This window comes from Pezoporus wallicus, unplaced genomic scaffold, assembly GCF_028554395.1.
Source record: "Pezoporus wallicus isolate ANWC-B61680 ecotype Strahan unplaced genomic scaffold, APGP_CSIRO_Pwel_v1 scaffold_13239, whole genome shotgun sequence".
Taxonomy (NCBI): domain Eukaryota; kingdom Metazoa; phylum Chordata; class Aves; order Psittaciformes; family Psittacidae; genus Pezoporus; species Pezoporus wallicus.
This window is the reverse complement of record NW_026642052.1, coordinates 4,583,592-4,603,582: the sequence shown is the minus strand read 5'-3', so window position 1 is coordinate 4,603,582 and position 19,991 is coordinate 4,583,592. Positions and strand designations below refer to the sequence as shown.

General features: G+C 37.0%; 1 protein-coding gene across 2 annotated transcripts in view; it reads right to left on the bottom strand.

Moving 5' to 3' along the window:
- The window catches only part of STX18 (syntaxin 18), a 63,763-nt gene that overhangs the window by 12,843 nt on the left and 30,929 nt on the right, over positions 1–19,991 (bottom strand). Inside the window, exons 2-6 of one of the 2 annotated variants that reach the window (XM_057426841.1) lie at positions 17,651–17,718; positions 9,149–9,264; positions 7,308–7,385; positions 7,138–7,204; positions 2,723–2,838 (exon numbers count right to left, since the gene is read on the bottom strand). In XM_057426841.1, the coding sequence (XP_057282824.1) occupies positions 2,723–2,838; positions 7,138–7,204; positions 7,308–7,385; positions 9,149–9,264; positions 17,651–17,718 (445 nt within the window). The remainder of the gene's footprint in view (positions 1–2,722; positions 2,839–7,137; positions 7,205–7,307; positions 7,386–9,148; positions 9,265–17,650; positions 17,719–19,991) is intronic. The other variant, XM_057426842.1, reaches the window with a different exon arrangement.

Genomic DNA, 19,991 nt, shown 5'->3' with positions numbered 1-19,991 from the left:
AATGTGATTGTTAATAAGCAAGTTACTTATGGTAAGAGGTAAAGGAGAAACACACACCTCCCCAGGGTTCCTCCTGTCACTACAGTACCTTTCTGGCTTTCTGCAGCTTTCATGGAGCTGACATTAATGCTTTTATACAATTCACCCAGCAAAAGCCAAACTCCATTTCTTTTGCAGAAAGAGAAGTAGTTAACGCATGACAGAGATACAAAAGTCATGATCAAATCCTCTGAACCCTTCCCCACACTGAAAGGAGCAGCTGCTAAGCTTGTGGACCAGTTCAAAAGCTACTCATTATTTACATTTACTTCATAAACTAAATGTTAAATTAGTAATATGCAAATAAATACTGTCAGCATAGAAAAGCAATCTCCAGAGAGACTAGTTTGCTACCAGGAGGCACGTCCAGTATAATTCTAATGTAAATGGGCACGCTGCCTCAGAACAAAAGTAATCACATTTTGCTTTGGTTTCTGTCAAAAACCCAGACAAAACCCAAGTTGTGCTTCAGCATGCCAAGTACGACATTCAGCGGCTCATCATAATGTTCACCTTAAGGACAGGACCACAAGCTGCTCTCAGAACCGTCTTTACAGCTGAGATACTGAATGCAAGAGACCCGATGATGATAGCTAATTCCTAAATACAAATGATCACCATTCTCGAAACCACCATCATCCTGAGGGTGAAACAGTTTATTTCTAAAAGTGATCGTTTCTCCAGCTGCTTTGAAATTTAAAAAGTTACTTGGGGCAGAGGGGAAGGCTGTAAGACTGAAACTGAGCTGCTTGCTTCCTAGTCAACTTGTTCATGCCGTTTCCATTCTTAGACAACCACCTACCAGTGAAGTCACGAGGCTCATTTCTATAAGCAGCAGCAACCAACACTTATGTGAGGAATCAGAGGCCATGTGCATTTACAAACTGTTTCAGATTTATTTTGATGTAGAAGATTTCAAAGACTAGCCAGCAATCCTTCCTAAGCACTGCCTTAGCACCACTCACATGACAGGACCCTACTTTCTTATAAAAAAATTAAAGCATAAACTAGTAAGAGAATTGGAGGAATCAAAATTAATGTGCAACAAACAAAGCCTCATTTCTGCTTATTGCAGTGGTTTCCTGTGTCCAAGGCAACCAAAGAAGAGTGTTTTCTACACTGTGGCACAGATTTTTTGGAGCTAAAAATGGTACAGACACTGTGGTGGGAGTGCACACTTCCTGAGGTTGTGGAGACACTCAGTACAGGAAGAGCACAGGGCAAGGAAGATGCTACTACAATACTGTGTCTCTGCTCATGCTAGCACAAGGCTGTGGAACACTGATAATGTGTTAAGGTGAAACTCATCTGTGTGCTGCATCACTTAAGATGCACTATAAAAATGCTGCAAGCACTAGAAACAATCCATAATCAAAACCTTTACTTCTTATAATAAATTTAGTGTCTGGGGGTGTGGGAACTGGGGAGAAGCCTACTGATAGGGCTAAAGAAATACAAACTGGTTTAGGAAGATAAGCAATGCCATATCAGAAAATGAAACCACTTGCATACTATGAGGTAATTCAGTATTAGGGACTTCATCCAGAAATGGAGTACCCACTTCACATGAATCCATCTTCTGTAGTACCCTCAAATCACCAACCAGAGGAACTTTAGTCTTTTAACAAAAATCACTCAAGAAACAATTAACTGATTATCAGAATAATGTGGCCATCCAGTGCATTTATTCTGTCATGATGAAGTATTTCCCTAATTTAATGTCACATTTCATACAGTTTGCTTCTCTCAAAAAAAAAAAAAAAAAATTCATGCTATATATCACTGTGTACCTTGAACTCCTCTAGACAGCACAAGGAGGAGAACTCAAGCCAGGAAAAAGAAATCCAGAATCACAGAAACAAGACTTCTCTTTAAGTATGAAATCTGAAATTATCTGCATAGCGATAACTCTGAAAGGTGCCCTGCAACAAAGTTCTGCCATTGTACACATCCCAGGACAGACCAAAACAGGTAAGAGAAGGGAGTTGTATCCCTCAGCCTCAAAAGCAGGCCACCAAGGAATCAGAAGCAATGTTCACATATTCTGTCAAGAACAGCACTAGCTGAAATGACCCTGGGGTAGGAAAGACTGCCCAGATCTTCTGGCTATCTCCTGCGCACTGAAAGATAAGATGTGATCCTTCCACCAGTGAAACTCAATGCTGTGGAGAAGATTATCTCCAAAACATCTGGATCTGGCCAGCCAGTAACCTCCTCTCTATAAGCATATTCTGTCTTTGAGTTTCTAGTGTACAAGTGTCCAACTCAAGGTCTCTGTGCTTGAAAACTAGAAAATGTTCCCAGGAAGTCACTGAGCTACCTTCCAATTCCTTGCCATCAGTGAAAGGAATATGGAAATATCAGACAGACCTCAGCAGACATGTAAGTAGATGGATATTGATAAAAGTAAATAAAAAGGGAAGAGTTCATACAGTTTATTGAGAGGATGAAGGATCCACCAAGGCATATGATGTTTTTATGCTATTTGGAAAAGCATGCCTAGAGTTTAAGATTTTGCTTCCTCAGTCTCACAATGTGCTTCACCAAAGCCTGATCGACTCCAGGAAGATGAAAATAGAAGAGTGCAAGTCACAGAAAAAGGCCCTTGTAATGTGTAGGAGGTACTATTGACCAGAACAGGCCTTACCACAAAAAGTAAACTGTAACTAGGTTTTATTCTTACCTTTGCTTTCCTCAGCAGAAAGTTTTTCTTCTGAATCATCTAAAGGATTCTGTGAAGATTTTTCAGGGGAAAGAGGTGATTTGGACACACTGCTCGGCTCAGGTTCAAGCCTGGACCTGGAAGCACAAGAGCCTATAATTTAACTGATCTTATACAGCTGAATTTCTCTGAAATGAGAACCACCACAGATTATTAAATTCAACACTTTAACTGTTTAACTGTTGCTAACTTTGTGTTAAGTATTCAATTATACTTAGCATCTTTCACTGCAATATTATTACAAGTACCGTTTACAATTTTACTTTATATTGTCAATTAAGGAAAAGTAAGAAAATAAAACAGAATTAGCTTTTTCCTGAAATAAGTATTTTTATTTAACTAGCTTTAAAGAATCCTATGATCCTATGAACATGGTATGAATTTCCTCCTTACTACCATAATTTCTTTTTAATTTCTCAGAGTTGCAGTCATTGCTGTTATCAATATGAGGTAGGCCTATAAGATTCAAACTACATGAAGGAAATTTGATTATAACCTGCAACAACTGGTATGAGGTTCAACAAGGCAAAGTGCCAGGTCCTGCATTTGGGCCACAACAACCCTATGTAACACTACAAGCTTAGGGAAGAGTGGCTGGAGAGCTCATCAGAAAAGGACCTCAGCGTGTTGACTGATGGCCAGGTGAACAGGAGGCAGCTTGCACCCAAGTGGCCAAGAAGGCCAATCCCATCAGCAATAGTGTGGCCAGCAGGGCCAGGGCAGTGATCATCCCTGTACTAGGCACTGGTGAGGCTCCACCCAGTCCTGGGTCCCATGCTAGAAGAGAGATACTGAGGTGCTGGAGAAGGTCCAAAGAAAAGCAACAAAGCTGGTGAAGGGTCTGGAGCACAAGTGTGATGAGAACGGCTGAGGGAACTGGGGTTGTTTAGTTTGGAGAAGAGACGGCTCAGGGGAGACCTTATCCCTCTCTACAACTGACTGAAAGGAGGTTGCAGTGAGGGGAGGGGGGGGGGGTGGTGGTGGTGATGGTGGTCTCTTTTCCCAAGTAACAAGTGATAGGACAAGAGGTAACGGCCTCAAGGTGTGCCAGGGGAGGTTTAGATCGGGTATTAGGAAAAATTTCTTCACCATAGGGTGATCAGGCATTGGAACAGGCTGCCCAGGGCAGTGGTGGAATCACCATCCCTGGAAGTGTTCAGAAACGTGTAGATGAAGCCCCTAGTGACATGGTTTAGTGGTGCTCTTGGAAGTCCTGGGGTAGTGGTTGGACTTGGTGGTCTTAAAGATCTATTCCAACCTAGTTGATTCATTGATTCTATGATTCTATAATAGTTTAACCAGGATGAGAGTTATCCTCGTCTGCTAAATGACACAATGGACTATTTAGAAGCAAGAAAAGTGGACTATACAAACTACACACTACATCTAAGTCTCTCCTATGTAATTTTAATACAAAGGCAATGCAAAAAGTAAGAGGAATATTCAGTGATTCTATATTCAGTACTTGTCAAGTATGTTTCACTGCAGCACCAAAAAAAGCCTCAAATTAGCAGCAACATTTTTTCCAGTAAACTCCTGTGGTTTACTGTGGTCTGCAACAATGCTGTAACTGCCACACAGTAGACTGTTAAATGCTCAGCAATTACGCTGTTAAGATAAGATAAAGAGCAAAAAACCAAAAAGCAGTGGGTCTGAATCACCTTCTGTGCCACCTTCATAACTCCCTCCCCTCTCAAACAATCAACAGTTGATCTCACTCTGATCTGCAATCTTTCCCTGCTGTTTAACTGGAGGTGTTGAATTTTGTGTTCCTCTCTTTTGTATTGTGTCTAAATTCTACCCCATAATTAGAAAATCCTCAGAAAACCAGAATATAATGCATTAGTCATCACTGAGTGACTACGTTATTTAAACAAGGAAAAAATGTAAGTGGGAACCTGTCTGAGTTCTAAAACCTCTGCAAGTACTGGGCTTTTGGTAATTTTACAAAAAGAACTCTCATCTCCTCATTTCAAGTTCCAAATTTGCATAATAATGAGGAAAAAAAACCTCATCTGGATGTCCATGTAGTTCGAATAATAGTTTGGATACTAATAAAACATCAGTTCCCCAGATAATAAAAATATCAGCTTGATTTGAATAATTGCATGCGTAATTCACAAGATATTCTAATGGAAAAAGACGTTTCAAATTGAAATGAGAGATGAATTTGAATACCAGTAAACAAAGACTGGAAACCAAAGACCTGTACAGAAAGAGCTGCTGGTGTTTCTACTTCTCAGCTTTTCATTCCTGGGAATTAGTCCTATATAATAGGCAGAACTTTTTAATCAAAAAAATATGAGCTAAAACATAAAGGCAACTTATGTAAGAAAATTGTAACACTCAGGCAATTTGCTGAAGAGCTTAAGATGGTCATCAGTATAAAAGGAAACATGATGAAGTAGATTTCTACTGCAAACCTTTCAGTATTGTCTTGATACGTATTTTGACTAATTTGCAGGAAAAAGAAAGATCTGTACTAGGATTAATTTACTTTTAAAGAAACGCATTCTTTATTCTTTCTTGTTCTTACTTTGCACAATATGCTAATGTACAGAGTTTTCAATTAAAAATGAACAAAATACACTATTTAAAGAATGCCTAAGGTTTTTAAGTAATGGAACGTGTTCTTATCATCACATTAGTGTCTGCAGAAATCCTTGGGGAAATTACAAATGAACTAGTTGAAGGCATATGAAAAGAAAGACATTTTTTCAAGTCATCATAAAGGTTGGTTTATGCCTGTAATTTATTTAAATTGAATTTTAACTTAAATGACAATTTACATCACATCTGCAATGATACAGACTCCACCTGGTCGACATCTGTTTTCCACCTCTTAGATCCATAAAGGCAGGCAAAGAGGTATCTTCCAATATTACATAAAAGAACTACATCTTCTGGGTTAATTTTTAATGCCTTATTGCTCTTTATTTAAGTAGTATTCTAACTTCTGAAATAGCTCTTTCATTGCTCCATGTTTATCAGATTGAGTTTTCTCTGCTTAGTCATTTGAGAAATCTTGTATTTCACATAGAAACAGTAATATAAGAGTATAACAAACAGAAGAGCTGGCATTTGTTAGCCGGTTCTGTAACTGCAGGAACCATGCTATCTTTCTTTGAAGTTCTTTAGTGTGAAGAATACTGCTAAGGTTATGTATTTTTACACATGAAAAATATCACACAGTTTGTTTCTGTATATTTTTTCTGAGAAGTTATGCCAGTTACAAAAATACCAATGCCTGCCTTTTCTCTCTTAGCAAATTTCAGAACTGGTTTGGGATATTTTGCTTAGTTGGTTTTGGCTTGTGCTACTATTTACATCCCAGGAGAATATATTTGAGCAAATCTAATTGTACTTAGTCGTGCTGAATCACTTGGAAAAAGATGTACTTATGGACTTCAAAAACATCTCTCTAGTTTCAATGTAAATAGCTGATGGAGCCAAACACCAAACTGATAAGCAGTATAAAGTCTTGGAAAAACACTCAAGAACTTATTTATTGATTTGTATGTTCTGGAACTTGTTGGTTTTAAACTGAAATGTAAAGAATGGAATGTAAGGTTAGAATTCAAATAATGCTGGTTGAGAAGACATAGAAAGCCTTTCAGGTATTAAATTCCAAACCTGTTCATTTTCCTGTTTCATTCTTACACCTGGAAGTGTGCAGAAAAAGCAACCAAAGTAGTGTGGGGTTTGATACTTGACTGAAAAATACCCAAAATCAAGTAAAAAAAAAAAAAAAGACCAGAAACACAGGAAGCACATTATCTTTAACTTCTCCCAGACATTTTCACCTCTAAAATAGCAGCCTGAATATACACTATGGCAGGAAGCAGAAACTACTTTGTTTCAGCTACAAGATATATTCAAGTTCCTACTTGACATGAAGACCTGCCCTGTCAAGCAGCATTTATTCACAACAGTTACTTGCTTTAGCAGAAAGACAGCGGCTTAAACAAAGAAGAGAACATGAGAGAGAAGATCTCTTGTACCCAAACAGACAGTATCTTAAATAGCATCTTTGAGACATATTAGCAATATGCAGGATTTTGTTCTAAAATTATTTTGTGCAGAATTACTTAACGGGACACAGGAAAATGTTCTGTAGCATTTGTAAAAATCCATCAAGTTTGATTTGGTGCTTTAACATTTACATAAATGAGAAGCACAACAGAACTGGCACTGCCACTTACAGATGTAACTTCATATGCCTGAAGTGCCTGGACACACCTACTGACAGCAGAAGTTGCTCATCCAGCTACAGATTTCTGTTAAAACAATCTCCTTAGAATCTAAACATGTGTAATAGTTTTGTTGAATGTCCTACAAACTAAAGGCACAGTTAAACTATTTTTGACACTACTCACAGTCTCTTCTTATCTATCACTCGCTTAACTCGGATGGCTCTTTGTTCAGAATACAGCTTACACACTCCTGTTCAAGACAGCAGTAAACAAAATTTCAGGTTAGAAAAGCATCATTTCTTTCTTGGAAAATACAATCATTCATTTTTAACCATTCAATAAATATTAAGTACTTTTTAAGTAATCTTCAATGAAGTCCAAGACAGCTGTTCTGTGCTCCTTTACCTGAGCAGACTGGACGCCCTTGTGTGCTGAAATACAAAAGAAAGATACAACACAATCTTTTAACCTTTTACTGAACTGCACAAAAGTTTGCCGTTACATTTGACACACAAGTAATATAGTCAAGAGCCTATTAACATTATATATATATATATATATCTTAGTATTTATTTTAAACATAGCTATACTTAAATATAGGTTCTGTGAAAAAGCAAATCATTACAATAAACTGAAAGCTGAAAATAACTAGTGTCTTACAATATTTATGTTATTGATTTCTTAGGTATGCCACTGAGTCATATTATGTCAATTAGATTTCTAAACAAGTATAGGTGTCACCAAGCTAAGCACAGCAAAACATCTAGAGATTTAACTTGCTTACAACATTGAACCTCTAACATTTTACATTCTCTAGTGTACAGATTACATGGAAATCTTTGGGATTTATTGCATCAAGCATCCTTTTAGTTCACATACATGAATAATCCATATTTTGATGCTATGTAGTTCCCATGCATGACTGACATTCAGTGATTCTGACTAATGTTAGCAGTGTATGCTTGCAGCCCAGAAAGCCAACTGTATCCTGGGCTGCATCAAAAGGAGGTGACCAGCAGGTTGAAGGAGGTGATCCTGCCCCTCTGCTCTGCTCTTGTGAGACCTCACTTGGAGTATTGTGTGCAGTTCTGGTGTCCTCAACATAAAAAGGACATGGAACTGTTGGAACAAGTCCAGAGAAGGGCCACGAGGATGATCAGGGGACTGGAGCACCTCCTGTATGAAGATAGGCTGAGAAAGTTGGGGCTCTTCAGCCTGCAGAAGAGAAGGCTGCGTGGAGACCTCATAGCAGCCTTCCAGTATCTGAAGGGGGCCTATAGGGATGCTGGGGAGGGACTCTTCATTAGGGACTGTAGTGATAGGACAAGGGGTAAAACTTTAACAGGGGAAGTTTAGATTGGATATAAGGACTAAATTCTTTGCTGTTAGGGTGGTGAGGCACTGGAATGGGTTGCCCAGGGAGGTTGTGAGTGCTCCATCCCTGGCAGTGTTCAAGACCAGGCTGGACGAGGCCTTGAGTGTGATACGGTTTAGTGTGAGGTGTCCCTGCCCATGGCAGGGGGGTTGCAACTTGATGATCTTCAGGTCCTTTCCAACCCTAATTATTCTGTGATTCTATGATTCTATGTTTCAATGGCATTTCAAAGCTGATGAAAATCTTTGGTATATTGATAAAGCACACACATACGGCAGGTCAACTTGAAAATGGCAAAACAAGTTCTCTCTACAGCTTGCACGAAATGGTGTTGTAAAGGTATGATCCCATACTCAGGTTGTCAAAAAGGCTCTTATTTTACAAGGACTCTGTTAAACTTATTTAATTATCCCAAATTTGGAAAGATTATACTTGTAATACCTTACAGGTGGACAAGATAGAAAGAGACAACCATTGAATTTAGTGAGCTTTGGTTCAGGCCTCTGTGCCACAGTGCTAAATTCCTATTCAAGTCGTAAATATTTAAGACTATCTTTTTTTTTTTTTACACTTGCTAATAAGTGAATATAAAGAAAGAAATAAAATTTTATGCTCTGCCTTCTCTCCCACTAACATTAGAAAATTAAGTACAGTACTAATCAGGGAATGGGATTACAAAGATGCAAATGAAAAGGCAATGAGACTTCACAAATCTCTTTCGAGAAGCATTTCAGATTCACCATGCAGTATTCAGCATTGTATCAGCCTTTATCAATAACTAAGGAAAACAAAAAAGCATTTAAGAGTTGCTCAATTTACCTTCTGTTCTCAGCTGATGAATGGCATCGGCACATGTCCTCATAAATACCTGAGCATCTTGATCTATCTGATCACGTTCTGTATCTGTCATCCTCACATAGTCGGACATAATATGGCTGAGAAAGAAGACAAACTGTCACTGAAGATATCCCCAACATAAAATCTACAAGTAGACATCTTAGACCTTCCTCCCATTCATTATACTCATGAAAGCTTTTCTGCAACACTGATTTTCATGGAAAAAGAAGTACAACAACCATTCTTCATAAAAATGCCACTTCTATAAAGCTGAGAGAGTGTTTTAACACATTTTTGGCTAGTAATAGATGTAGAAAGAGCAATATATCCTATAAACAATACACAACAAAATACTGAGTAGATAAGAAGATACAACACAATAATACATTATTAGCCTCAGTAGTTATTCCAACAAAGCATATTTCAATTCTGAAAACATGAGAACAAGCAGGATAAAGGAACAGCTCAAATGTTGAAAGAAATTAAAAAAAATATATAATAGTTTTATTTTATTTTCAGTATCCTAAATACCAAGCATCACTTTTAAAGTGGATGTGCTGTGAATTATGTGGATTCAAACCAGAGTAAAGAACAACGCTGGAAAATAATGCATTGGAAAATGCACTAGAAAATTATTTTTAATATCACATGGATAAGATTTATTAAAACCTGTCCCCATTGTTTATTTCTATTTTAAATGATTCATTATGTATTTAATAATGTCTAATAGGATACATATATCTTTTTGTTGCTAAATTAATAAAAATGGAGGCTGTAAAATATAGCTGTAGCACAAGGTTCATCTGGCTTGAAAATTAGTTTCTGCTTGCTGGCCAGCTAGTACACAAACACAGATTAGCCAGCAAACAGTTACACAAACTAATTGGAAGTAATATTATAATACTTAATAAACTTGTTTGTTTCCAATGCTGCCATGTCTTTGACATCTAAATACCACAGCTTGTTCCCTCCCCCCACTACAAATTAAACTATTTTAAATGTTATAAAATCATTTTTTATACCTTACAGAAAAACATACAGAAACACATATAGTGTTTCCATTTATATTTTACTAGCTGAATTGCTCTCCTTTGGTCGGGATAGACTGGTTTCATAAATTTGTGCCAAAATCCCCATGACAGCTGTAATCAGTGGTTTTGTAAGCTTTAACTTTAATTTGCACTCTCTGAGAAAGCAGCTTCTGAATGATGAAAGATTTGAAATTGTCTGGTTTTAGACACATCTGATGGAGTGGCTTTCCACAGCCTGCTTACGATGATATATTGATAGTTACATATTCAGTGTAAGACAATTCATATTGTTAAATATGAGGACACACCTGTCCCCCACTCCCTTAGCACAGTTTATATAGATGGGTGTTTTTACTACTAGTCTGTGGCATAGCAAGTTCTCAACATGCGTAAAGCCAGAAAAATCCATTTCTACATCCATCTCTGCGCAAACCCAGACAGAACGCAACCATTATGATCATCGGGGATGGGTTCATGCATAACATCATTCAGTAAGCCCTGCCTACAGAGTTACTCAAGCATGTTAAGGCACATAAATTCAGATGGAAAACAAGAATGGAGTTACAGCCTTATGATGGGCCCTTGGTGAAGCAAAAAAATCTCCACTCTTCTATTTCAGATTACAATAGTAAAACTTCTCGCTGGTCTGCTACTGAACAGATACAAAGAAACAGAGAACAGAAATAGGACCATTCATTTCAAAGGAAAGGACCAAGACAAAACAAAAACACATTAAAAAGTGAAGAAAAACCAAATGAACAAAAAAAAAAAAAGCAGCTGTCCCCTGCATGTCAGAGATACAAATACTTGTTCAGAAGTGCAGTGGCAGTATCACAGCAATGGACTGACACATCACTAAATCAAGAAAGGTCAAACAACCAGGTTTTTCAGAAGCAATCAGAAGAATTAGCCAAGACATGCACTGGCTAATGCATGCAGACAAGGGAGGAAGCGAAAAAAGAAATTCTTCCAGATTTTTATCCTAATCGATAAGAGAAAGCTTAATGAGAAACTAGGCTGGAAGCCAACTTGGGTTATCTGTGATTTTTAAGAAAGTGGGTGAAGAGTAAGATAAAGACAGTAGCTATCAAGTAGGCATTCTTCAATAGTCTAGAAAAGTTAGGTGGTTAAAGTGCATAGAAAAGGGAAACCTAAAACAGAACAGAAAAAGAATTCATGTGAACTAGTAGTTTTCATGTAGAAATTGCTTTATGATAATTTGCAGTTCCACCCTTGATGAAAGGGAAGAGATCAGCATAGCTACTTCATGAGCTCTTCATTGAGCTCAAACACAAGAAGCAGAAGAAAGTGCAAATTAGGTCTGACTGCTACTGACAAGTCTAAAGGAACACAGCGTGCGGGGACTTAATCAGAAAAGGGTCAAATGCTGGATGAGACACCTGGCAAGGGATGCCAATGATAACAAGGGATTGCCCTGCAAATACTACTTAGAGAAACACCTAAGAATGTGGTGGTGGCTTGTTAGCTCAGTAGAGAAATAAAATTATACACTACAGTATATGAATAAATACTAGATGTTTAGTGCCTTTTTTTTTTTTTGCATTAAGTTTCATCACTAAAGTCACTTGTAAGCTGCAGTTACTATTCCTTTTAGCTTACTGCTTTCTAAATCATTTGGCCTCAATTTAGTACCTTCACCATTAATAAAAGAATCATAAATATTTGTTCATATTTTCATCAGGAATAACAAGTGTCAGCCAATATATTAATAACAGGATCCTGAGTGAATGAATGTATAAGAAAGAGTGCTATACAAGCCAGGTCACAGCACAAGTGTATCTTGAAGGTAGTGCTTCCTGGGATAATGGTGAAGGTAAACTTGATGAAGTACATATCCCTCCTATATGTGTGTCAAAGGGGTGCTCTTGAAGTGAACTAACTGGCTTTCAAGAAAGCCCAAGATGTATGCACATCCATAGACTGTGCAGAGACAGGAGTCCAGGCCTTGGAATAAAATAGCAAATGTATCAAATGGAAGGATACATCCCCACTGCCAAGAACTGGGGGAGGTTAAGTGCGTGCTTAGGTTGATGAAAAGATGAAGTACAGCAACTATCTTTTAAAAAACAGGGTTAAGGGGAAAAAAAAAAAACAAGCCAACCAGAGAATCATAGACCACCCAGCCTAGGAAAATACAGGCACAAACAATCAAACAATTTTTAAGTGCTTAGGAAAGAACAAAAAGATAACCAGTAGCCAAGATATATCATGAGTAAGACAAATGCAGTGTACTTTACTTCTGGGATGCAGTAACAAGTCTTATGGTTGGCTGAAGAACAATTATTGCTATACATCTTCTCTTTAGTGTGGCTTTTGTTATCTCTCACGACATTCTCATAAGCTACCAGTGAATAAATGAATTGGAATAAATAAGCATCATACGGATGTGAAACTGTTTGAAAAGCTGAACTTGGAGTAGTCATATACCCAAACAGAAGGATACATTGAGTTGTGTTCCACAGGGGTTTGTCCTGAATCTGATGCTATTTAACACTCTCGCATTAACAACTTAGCAAAATAGCATATACACTTACTAAATTTTCAGAGGCATAAAGCTAAGCAAATTAAAACTGTACCAAGAGAACAAGACTTCAATTCAAAACAATACTGCAAACCTGGAGAAAAGACACGAAGAATTTGAATAAGGAACGGTCAGAGGCTCATTGTTGCAGCAGGAACAATTATCTGAACCCACAGAGAATGGGGAATAACTGATTAGGGAATAGTTCTTTAGAAAGTCATCTGGGATCATACTGGATCATAAACCAAACATTACAACAATGCTGTTGCATAAACAGTCATTACAATGGGATGCATAAATGCAGTATAATCCATTCCAAACGAAGATACTATTTCTGCTATCCTTAGCTTTGGACAAGGCCTCAGATTTGTTTCACTTCAACACCTCACTGCAACACCAACTGGGAGAGCATCCAAAGGAGAGGAAAAGTACAATCAAAGGATGAAAACCCAAATATACTGTAATTGTTGATTCTAGAGGAGACTGAGGAGAAACCAAAATAAGCTAACACAGAAAAGGAAACAGGAAAAGGCAGAGGGATGATATGGAATCTCCACTGAAAGAAATATTTAAAAGTAAGCAAAACACAGTGGTAGAAAGACCTAATCATTCCCTTCTTGAATGTGTCAGCCACGCTCCTTCCAAGCCTATCATTTCTATGATCCTGTTTTGCTGGCAAAGCACAAGGAACCAGAGCTGATGGAGACATTACACCAGTTTTTGGAACTAGTAACTATTTCTGCTGGTGCATAAAATATTTTTTGCTTACTGATTCAACAAACATACCAAATAAGCAGAAAAACTTGATTTTCCTCCAACAACATATTACAGAAGAGAGAGAAGCGATAAGCTGAAATAAATCAGTTATAAAATACTGATATGTACTGTTTGAGCAGAGATATGTCCAATTTACCACCTGCAGATATTGCCTTACAAATATATACATAAATGTTGCTCCACACACATACATGTAACTGTGTAGGTACATGCACATATGTACACATAGGTATAACTTTGGCTGGAAATAGAGCAGACATTTTTTAACTTTTTCCCTTTAGGCACCTAGCATATTTTAACTATTTTATTTCTTATTTAACTACTAAATTGAAACATTACTTGTTACTTTTTGTGTGGTTTAATTTACTACTTTTTTCAATCCAAGTGCTGTTTGACATAATTCCAAGGCAAAACCTCATCAACTCAAATAAGAACACATTCCCCAATAACACATTTAAGACATTATTTTTTTTAAAGTCTGTGGGGAAGCTTTAGCTACAGAACAGGCAGCACAGAAATACCCAAACTAGTATCTTCTTAAGTTAATTGTTCATTACTAATTTACTAAAGATACGCATTAGCCAAATTGTAACATTGCTGGCAAAGTCCTTAAAGATCATAATTTAGCAGGGATGATTTTCTAATATATAAATGTCTGGTATTTACTCATCAATTTAATTTTCTGATTATCTAGTAAACTAAAAAAAGTTTATCAGTTCTGTTTAAAGGGAAAGCCCGTGGTTACTTTGCCTCGAGGACTACACCCCGTATGTTCCTTCTAAACACCATTATAAAGGCTAATAAACCTACTTGAAAAAGCTGGTGAGGGAGTCCTTGAGATAAATCATAAACCAGATACAAGCATCCAAATACGATTACCGTTGCTGGTTTTGAATATTGTAACTAATTACTTTTCAAATACCCTGAGATGTCCTAAAGCATTTATTGACTGTTGAGTTTCACTTCTTTACAAAGATTCTTGGAAAGAGACTGCAGTTAACATCACAAGTAACAGCTCAGAGACAGCTACTATTAGCAGCAACAGAGATGTTACATCATCCCACCATGTAGCTACACGCTTATGATAAAAGACCTGCCACTGAATATGTTTACTGATCGCGAGTATGACATCCAAAGGGCTTTGTTAGGTTTGAAATGTGTCTATGAAGCCAGCAAGGAAATAATTAAAATCGTTTAAGTTGTTTTTAAGACAGGGCTCTAATGTGAAATAAAAAGTAATGATACATATAAAGCTACTGAGTGACATGAGTCACTCATAGTCTTTGCTACTCATTCAGTGTTTTCATTATTCATTATTTTTTCTTAAAACGTGTGTTGCAGAGAAAACCCAAGTTTTCACTATTACTGCCCTCAATTTTTAAGCCAAATGACGAAAAATAACCATACATTTGGAGAGAAGTTTGAAGGAGCTTCTTTCTATACATGCCCCTCTGTAAATCAGAGTCGTCTTTCTAACAGGCCAGTTTCAAGCTTCTTTCCATAGTAACTCATGCTGTCAGTGGAAGATGACAGCATATCTTTGGTACTGCCAAAGCTCTCAGAAGTTCTACTCAGAGAACTATGACAAGATAAACTGAACAAAACAGAAAAGTTCCTTATCACAGAAAGCTGAAAAACAAGGTGTAAGGGAAAGCAAATGAAGCCTGATAAACAGGAGAGGGTAGAGGTGCAATGGCCTATAAGTCAGCATGCTTAGATCACTGCATCATTAGTTTCATGTATTTTTCCATTCACATATTTTACAGCTAACAGTCAAATCAAGAAGAAAGAAGGCGAATAAGCAATTACTAATTCTTAAGCTTTTTGGACTCAATTTAGGTGATGTACTTAAATATTTAAAGTTTGAACAAATGGGTCAGGGCCTTTTCTCAGTTGTCTTTCCCGTTGCTGAAAATATCCCTCTAAAATGAACTAAAGACATACCTCCTGTAGCAGGATATTTTATGTATGCCAAAAATAAAAACTCTATTATTAAAGTTTATAGTCTGCAAAATTAAGGTCAAGAACCTGGATGTAACACATTCTGAAGAAGTTTTAAAAGGCATGCATTCTTAACTCAAAAGCCAAAATTCGTCAACACGTTGTGCTATAGTTGGAAAAACAAATAGCAGGGTTGACAAAATACAGGAGTCAATTTTCATGAACAAAATTAAGCTTCCTACATAAATTCCAGAAGAGTCTTTTAGTATTAAATTCCTTAAAATTTTTCTCACAGCTTGAGTATTGAAAAGTTATTAAAACTGTCTTGAATGACTGAGGTATTTGCTAAGACTGCAAGACTGACAGCATGGACGCTATGATCCTCTTTACATCCAGCAAGTGGAACAGCATAAGCCATCTAGTATGAAATTTTAAAGTACTATCCGTTTTAAGTTTGACCATTATGGACAGGATCAACTGCAATGACAGATGAGATTTGGAGGAGTATTTTACTGTTTAATAAAAGAAATGACACTCCTTAGTAAACACCGGGGGGGGGGGGGGGGGGGGGGGGGTGTGCATGTGCAAAAATCACTGAGAATTACCATGATGACTGGTTAAGAGAGTTTACAAGAAGAACACTGAGAGCTTTTAGAAACCAAAATAGCCTGGACAAATTTTGACTCATCATGTCAATTTTATGCACATTACTGTTAATAAATTACAAATAGCACATAAAAATTAACTGTCACTGACTGTTCTTACTGCAATTATTTGCAGTTTCTCAGCCTATGCAATCACATGAAGTTTTCACATAGTAAACACAGTAATTTCAGTACTAAATTGGTAGCTCCATCTAGTGTTGTTCATGACCTATTCCAACAGAACTGAACAGAGAGCTAGTCAAAACATGTAGCTGTACACTACCTCTGCTTGCTGCTTGGAAAAGCAGTTCCTTCATACACCTTGCACACAGATTTGACACCCACCCAGAGCTTCATTTTTCACTGGCACTGACTATGAATAGCTCTCATGGCCTTACACTTATAAAATGTGCCAAATTTTTTGTTTGTGTGAAACAACAAAATACTGCTTTTCACCATCTCAGGGAGACAAAAAAGGGTGCCAGAAGTCTTCTGTCGACTCACTCTGGCACATATTTTCATACCACTGATTGTATAGATTGCTATTACTGTGGCGGTCCCTTTCATGCCTATTAAGTTGCTTCTCAGAAAGACTGTTCCAGCAGTATAGACTGAGCTTAAGGAATAGCAGCAGATGGATCTGTTCCTACTGTCTTCTCCTAGGATATGGATATCTGTCTGGATAACACTCCTATCTGGTATCTGTGAAGCCTTTTGAAGAAAGGTATTAAACTGACTTGGGACTTCAGCGTCTTTAACCCAAAATGGCTTTAGACTGCATTTTCACTACCTTGACTGCAGCAACAGCTTAGCTTTAGTCAGGGTTGTGGCAGAATCACAATGCAGCCAGGGCTGACTCCCCCATGCAATACTGCAATCACATTACACAGGAAACTGAGGTTTTAGAATATCCTTTAAAAGGGAAAAATTATTTACACTGTCTCATTTGGATACAAGTTTTGAATTTTTCCTAATGGCTGAAGAGCACTAAAACTTTCTCCATAGAATAGTAACTACCAGAACTGAAGCCTTCAGTTTTGTTTCAGAAAAGCAAATCTTGTGGTGCTGTCCCCTGATGTGGTGTTCTCAATAATGACCCTCATCTGAAATTCACATTCCAGGGTATGAAGAGTTTGCATCATTCTCCTCCAGGTCCTGCTGATGCTATTGACAGTATCCTTAGTGATAACAGGTTTAGTGTCACAGAGTGAAAGGGAAAACATGGATCACTGTATCTACTATTCTGCTGTCACAGGAACCACTTCAGAAACCTACTCTGCAGGTCCTTAGAAGGTGTCAGACTCTGACTGCCAGCTTGGTTTGTTTCAGAACTCACTCCTGAGAGCCAGAAATCTTCAAATTCTGAGTCTCATTTTATTTAAGAAGAAAATGGTGCTGTGACAGCAGCATTCATCTTTAAGTAGCTTACAGTAAGCCAATTAATAAGCAGTCTAGTTTTGGTTTTAGCCATTATGCCTCTAGATTTCTAAGCAGTTCACTTTATAAATCAGAAAATAAGTAGATCTATTTAAACCGAATGCACACTTACCTGTACGCATTAATGTAATCCTTTCTGTGTTGCAGAAGAAAATCCTTCAGCTTTCCAATATGAGAAATCTAAAGGAACAGAAATCATAATTAAACTGCAATCAGACAACTGATTTTTTTTTAATGTTTAAAGTGCAGTATTCCACACTTCAGATGTGATTTTGTAAAACTATTCTGTAATTAAATAGAATCGTAAGATTTACTCTCTTAACAATTTTCATTTTGCAAGCAGTCAATACATAAAAATCAACTAAAAAAGATCTGTTGTATGGAACTACAACTCAGAGAAAAGTAATAAAAATGTCTTCTATCCCAGAAGCATAAACTAAACACTACTGAACACTAAATACAACTACAGTATTAAACATAGTAATAATAACACAAAACATTACGTAAACTGGCAACCAGAATCTCATTTACAGAGCATATATCCCTATCAAATTTCCATTTCTGGATTTGCATATCACTGCGGATACATTTTACTATAAATCCACTCTATTTTCTTTACTAAAAGTCTTTACAAAGATCCTTTGAAAAGATGAGAAAAAACCTCCTAAAAATCTAAGAGAACTTTGGCAAACTTTAGTCTGATTTATTATATTTGGTGCAGTGTAAGATGCTGCTTATTTTACAGAACAGAGGATCTACAGAAATCTAGTTTAACTGGATAAAGAATGAGATGACTACCACTATGACTTCCTTGGCAGGTCTTGAAGGAGACATGATGGGGGGTGTGTGAGGAAAATTATATACATTAGTGGCATATATTTTCAAAGGGGATGCAGGGGAAACCTTCCTAAAGCATACTCCCAAATATTCATTAATAATCAGTGTAATAAAGCATGCAAGGCATTTTACAAAACAATACTTGGTTTAGTTTACAAATACAATAAATGTGGCTTACTCCATGTATCTGGGAAAAAGCATCAGAAGCTGTTCAAGCCTTAAAATCCCATTTTCATGCAAATGTTCCTTGTAATTAAACAAACAAAAAAACCCACAGAAAAAGAACACAGAACAGTTTGGATAAATAGAAGATTAATTCCCCAATTATTTTTTCAAAAGGTCTCTTTGAAAGAACTAAGAGAAAAAAAATGCACCCAGTAAGACCACAGTGATCTGTACAACTACAAGTGTTTCCTTGTGCAAATAAATATGCATACATTTCCCTAGTATTATTTGCTCTGCTTCATTCTTACTACAACTCATTGTATTGAATAAGAATTTCCCCAGTTTTCATGTTTAAAGGTCTCCATGTGATTAACAGCACAGGAAATCTCACCCCATTCATAGCAAGCTCAGTTCTGTTAGTACTTCCAATAGGTCCAAGATTTCCTAAACTGTGTTAGCACCATCATGCACAATAAAAAGGGAAATACTGAAATTACTACAGGACAATGAGGCACAAAAAGTAAGCTAAACCATTCTACAGATGCTCTTCTCATTGCCACTGGAGCAATTTTCTACGTTAATCTCTTCTTCAGCTCAGACTTGGTATGTCATGAAATCTGCTGAATAGATAAATTGAACCTGATTATGAAAGCAAAACACTTAAACTAGTCATATAGTATTTCAGTAGAACAATAATACTTCAATAGGCAGAAAGTACTACAGAGGACAAAAAGGAGAAATGTAAAATAAGAAACACATTTCCGAATGTTTCCATTAATATTTGAACAATCACTAAACTAGAAGACCGATTCACAAAATTTTATGTAATAAATCTCAATATTACTGCAATAGCTACAATTTAGGAGTGATTAACAAGCAGAAAGAATCAGAATGACAAGCAAGAACACTGTCTTACAGTAATTAATTCATCTAGTCACAAAGAGCATTCTATTTAGGCTAAAATTGTTATCGTGTGTTTGAATTGCTCTGACCTCACTTTGCCTCTCCTTCATTTGTAAAGCTATTTTCATGAATTTAGAATGACACCATTATGCCCATACTCGCATCAAGCTCTTAGTTCCCAAGATTTGCATCAGAAGTGAGACTTCTTGTTCTACTTTCCCTCAAATTCTAACAGCACCTTCTGCGATCCTGTGCTGCTGCTATTTCTCTGTTGCCTGTGTACTATAGGCACACTTTTTAATTCAATTTGTCATTATCAACAGAATTAAACAATTTTTATGAAAAGGAAGGTCTCATCAGCATGAAAGGAAATACCAATTATATTTAAAACTAGAAAAAAAAAAGGGTAAGGTATGATGTTTAATCTGCAGACACAAAATATCCTTTATTATACAAATATAAATCTTGAAGATATCTTCAGGGTCAACCTGCAAGTATTCTGGGGTTATCAGATGCATACCATGCACTCTTTACAAAGTTATCATGCT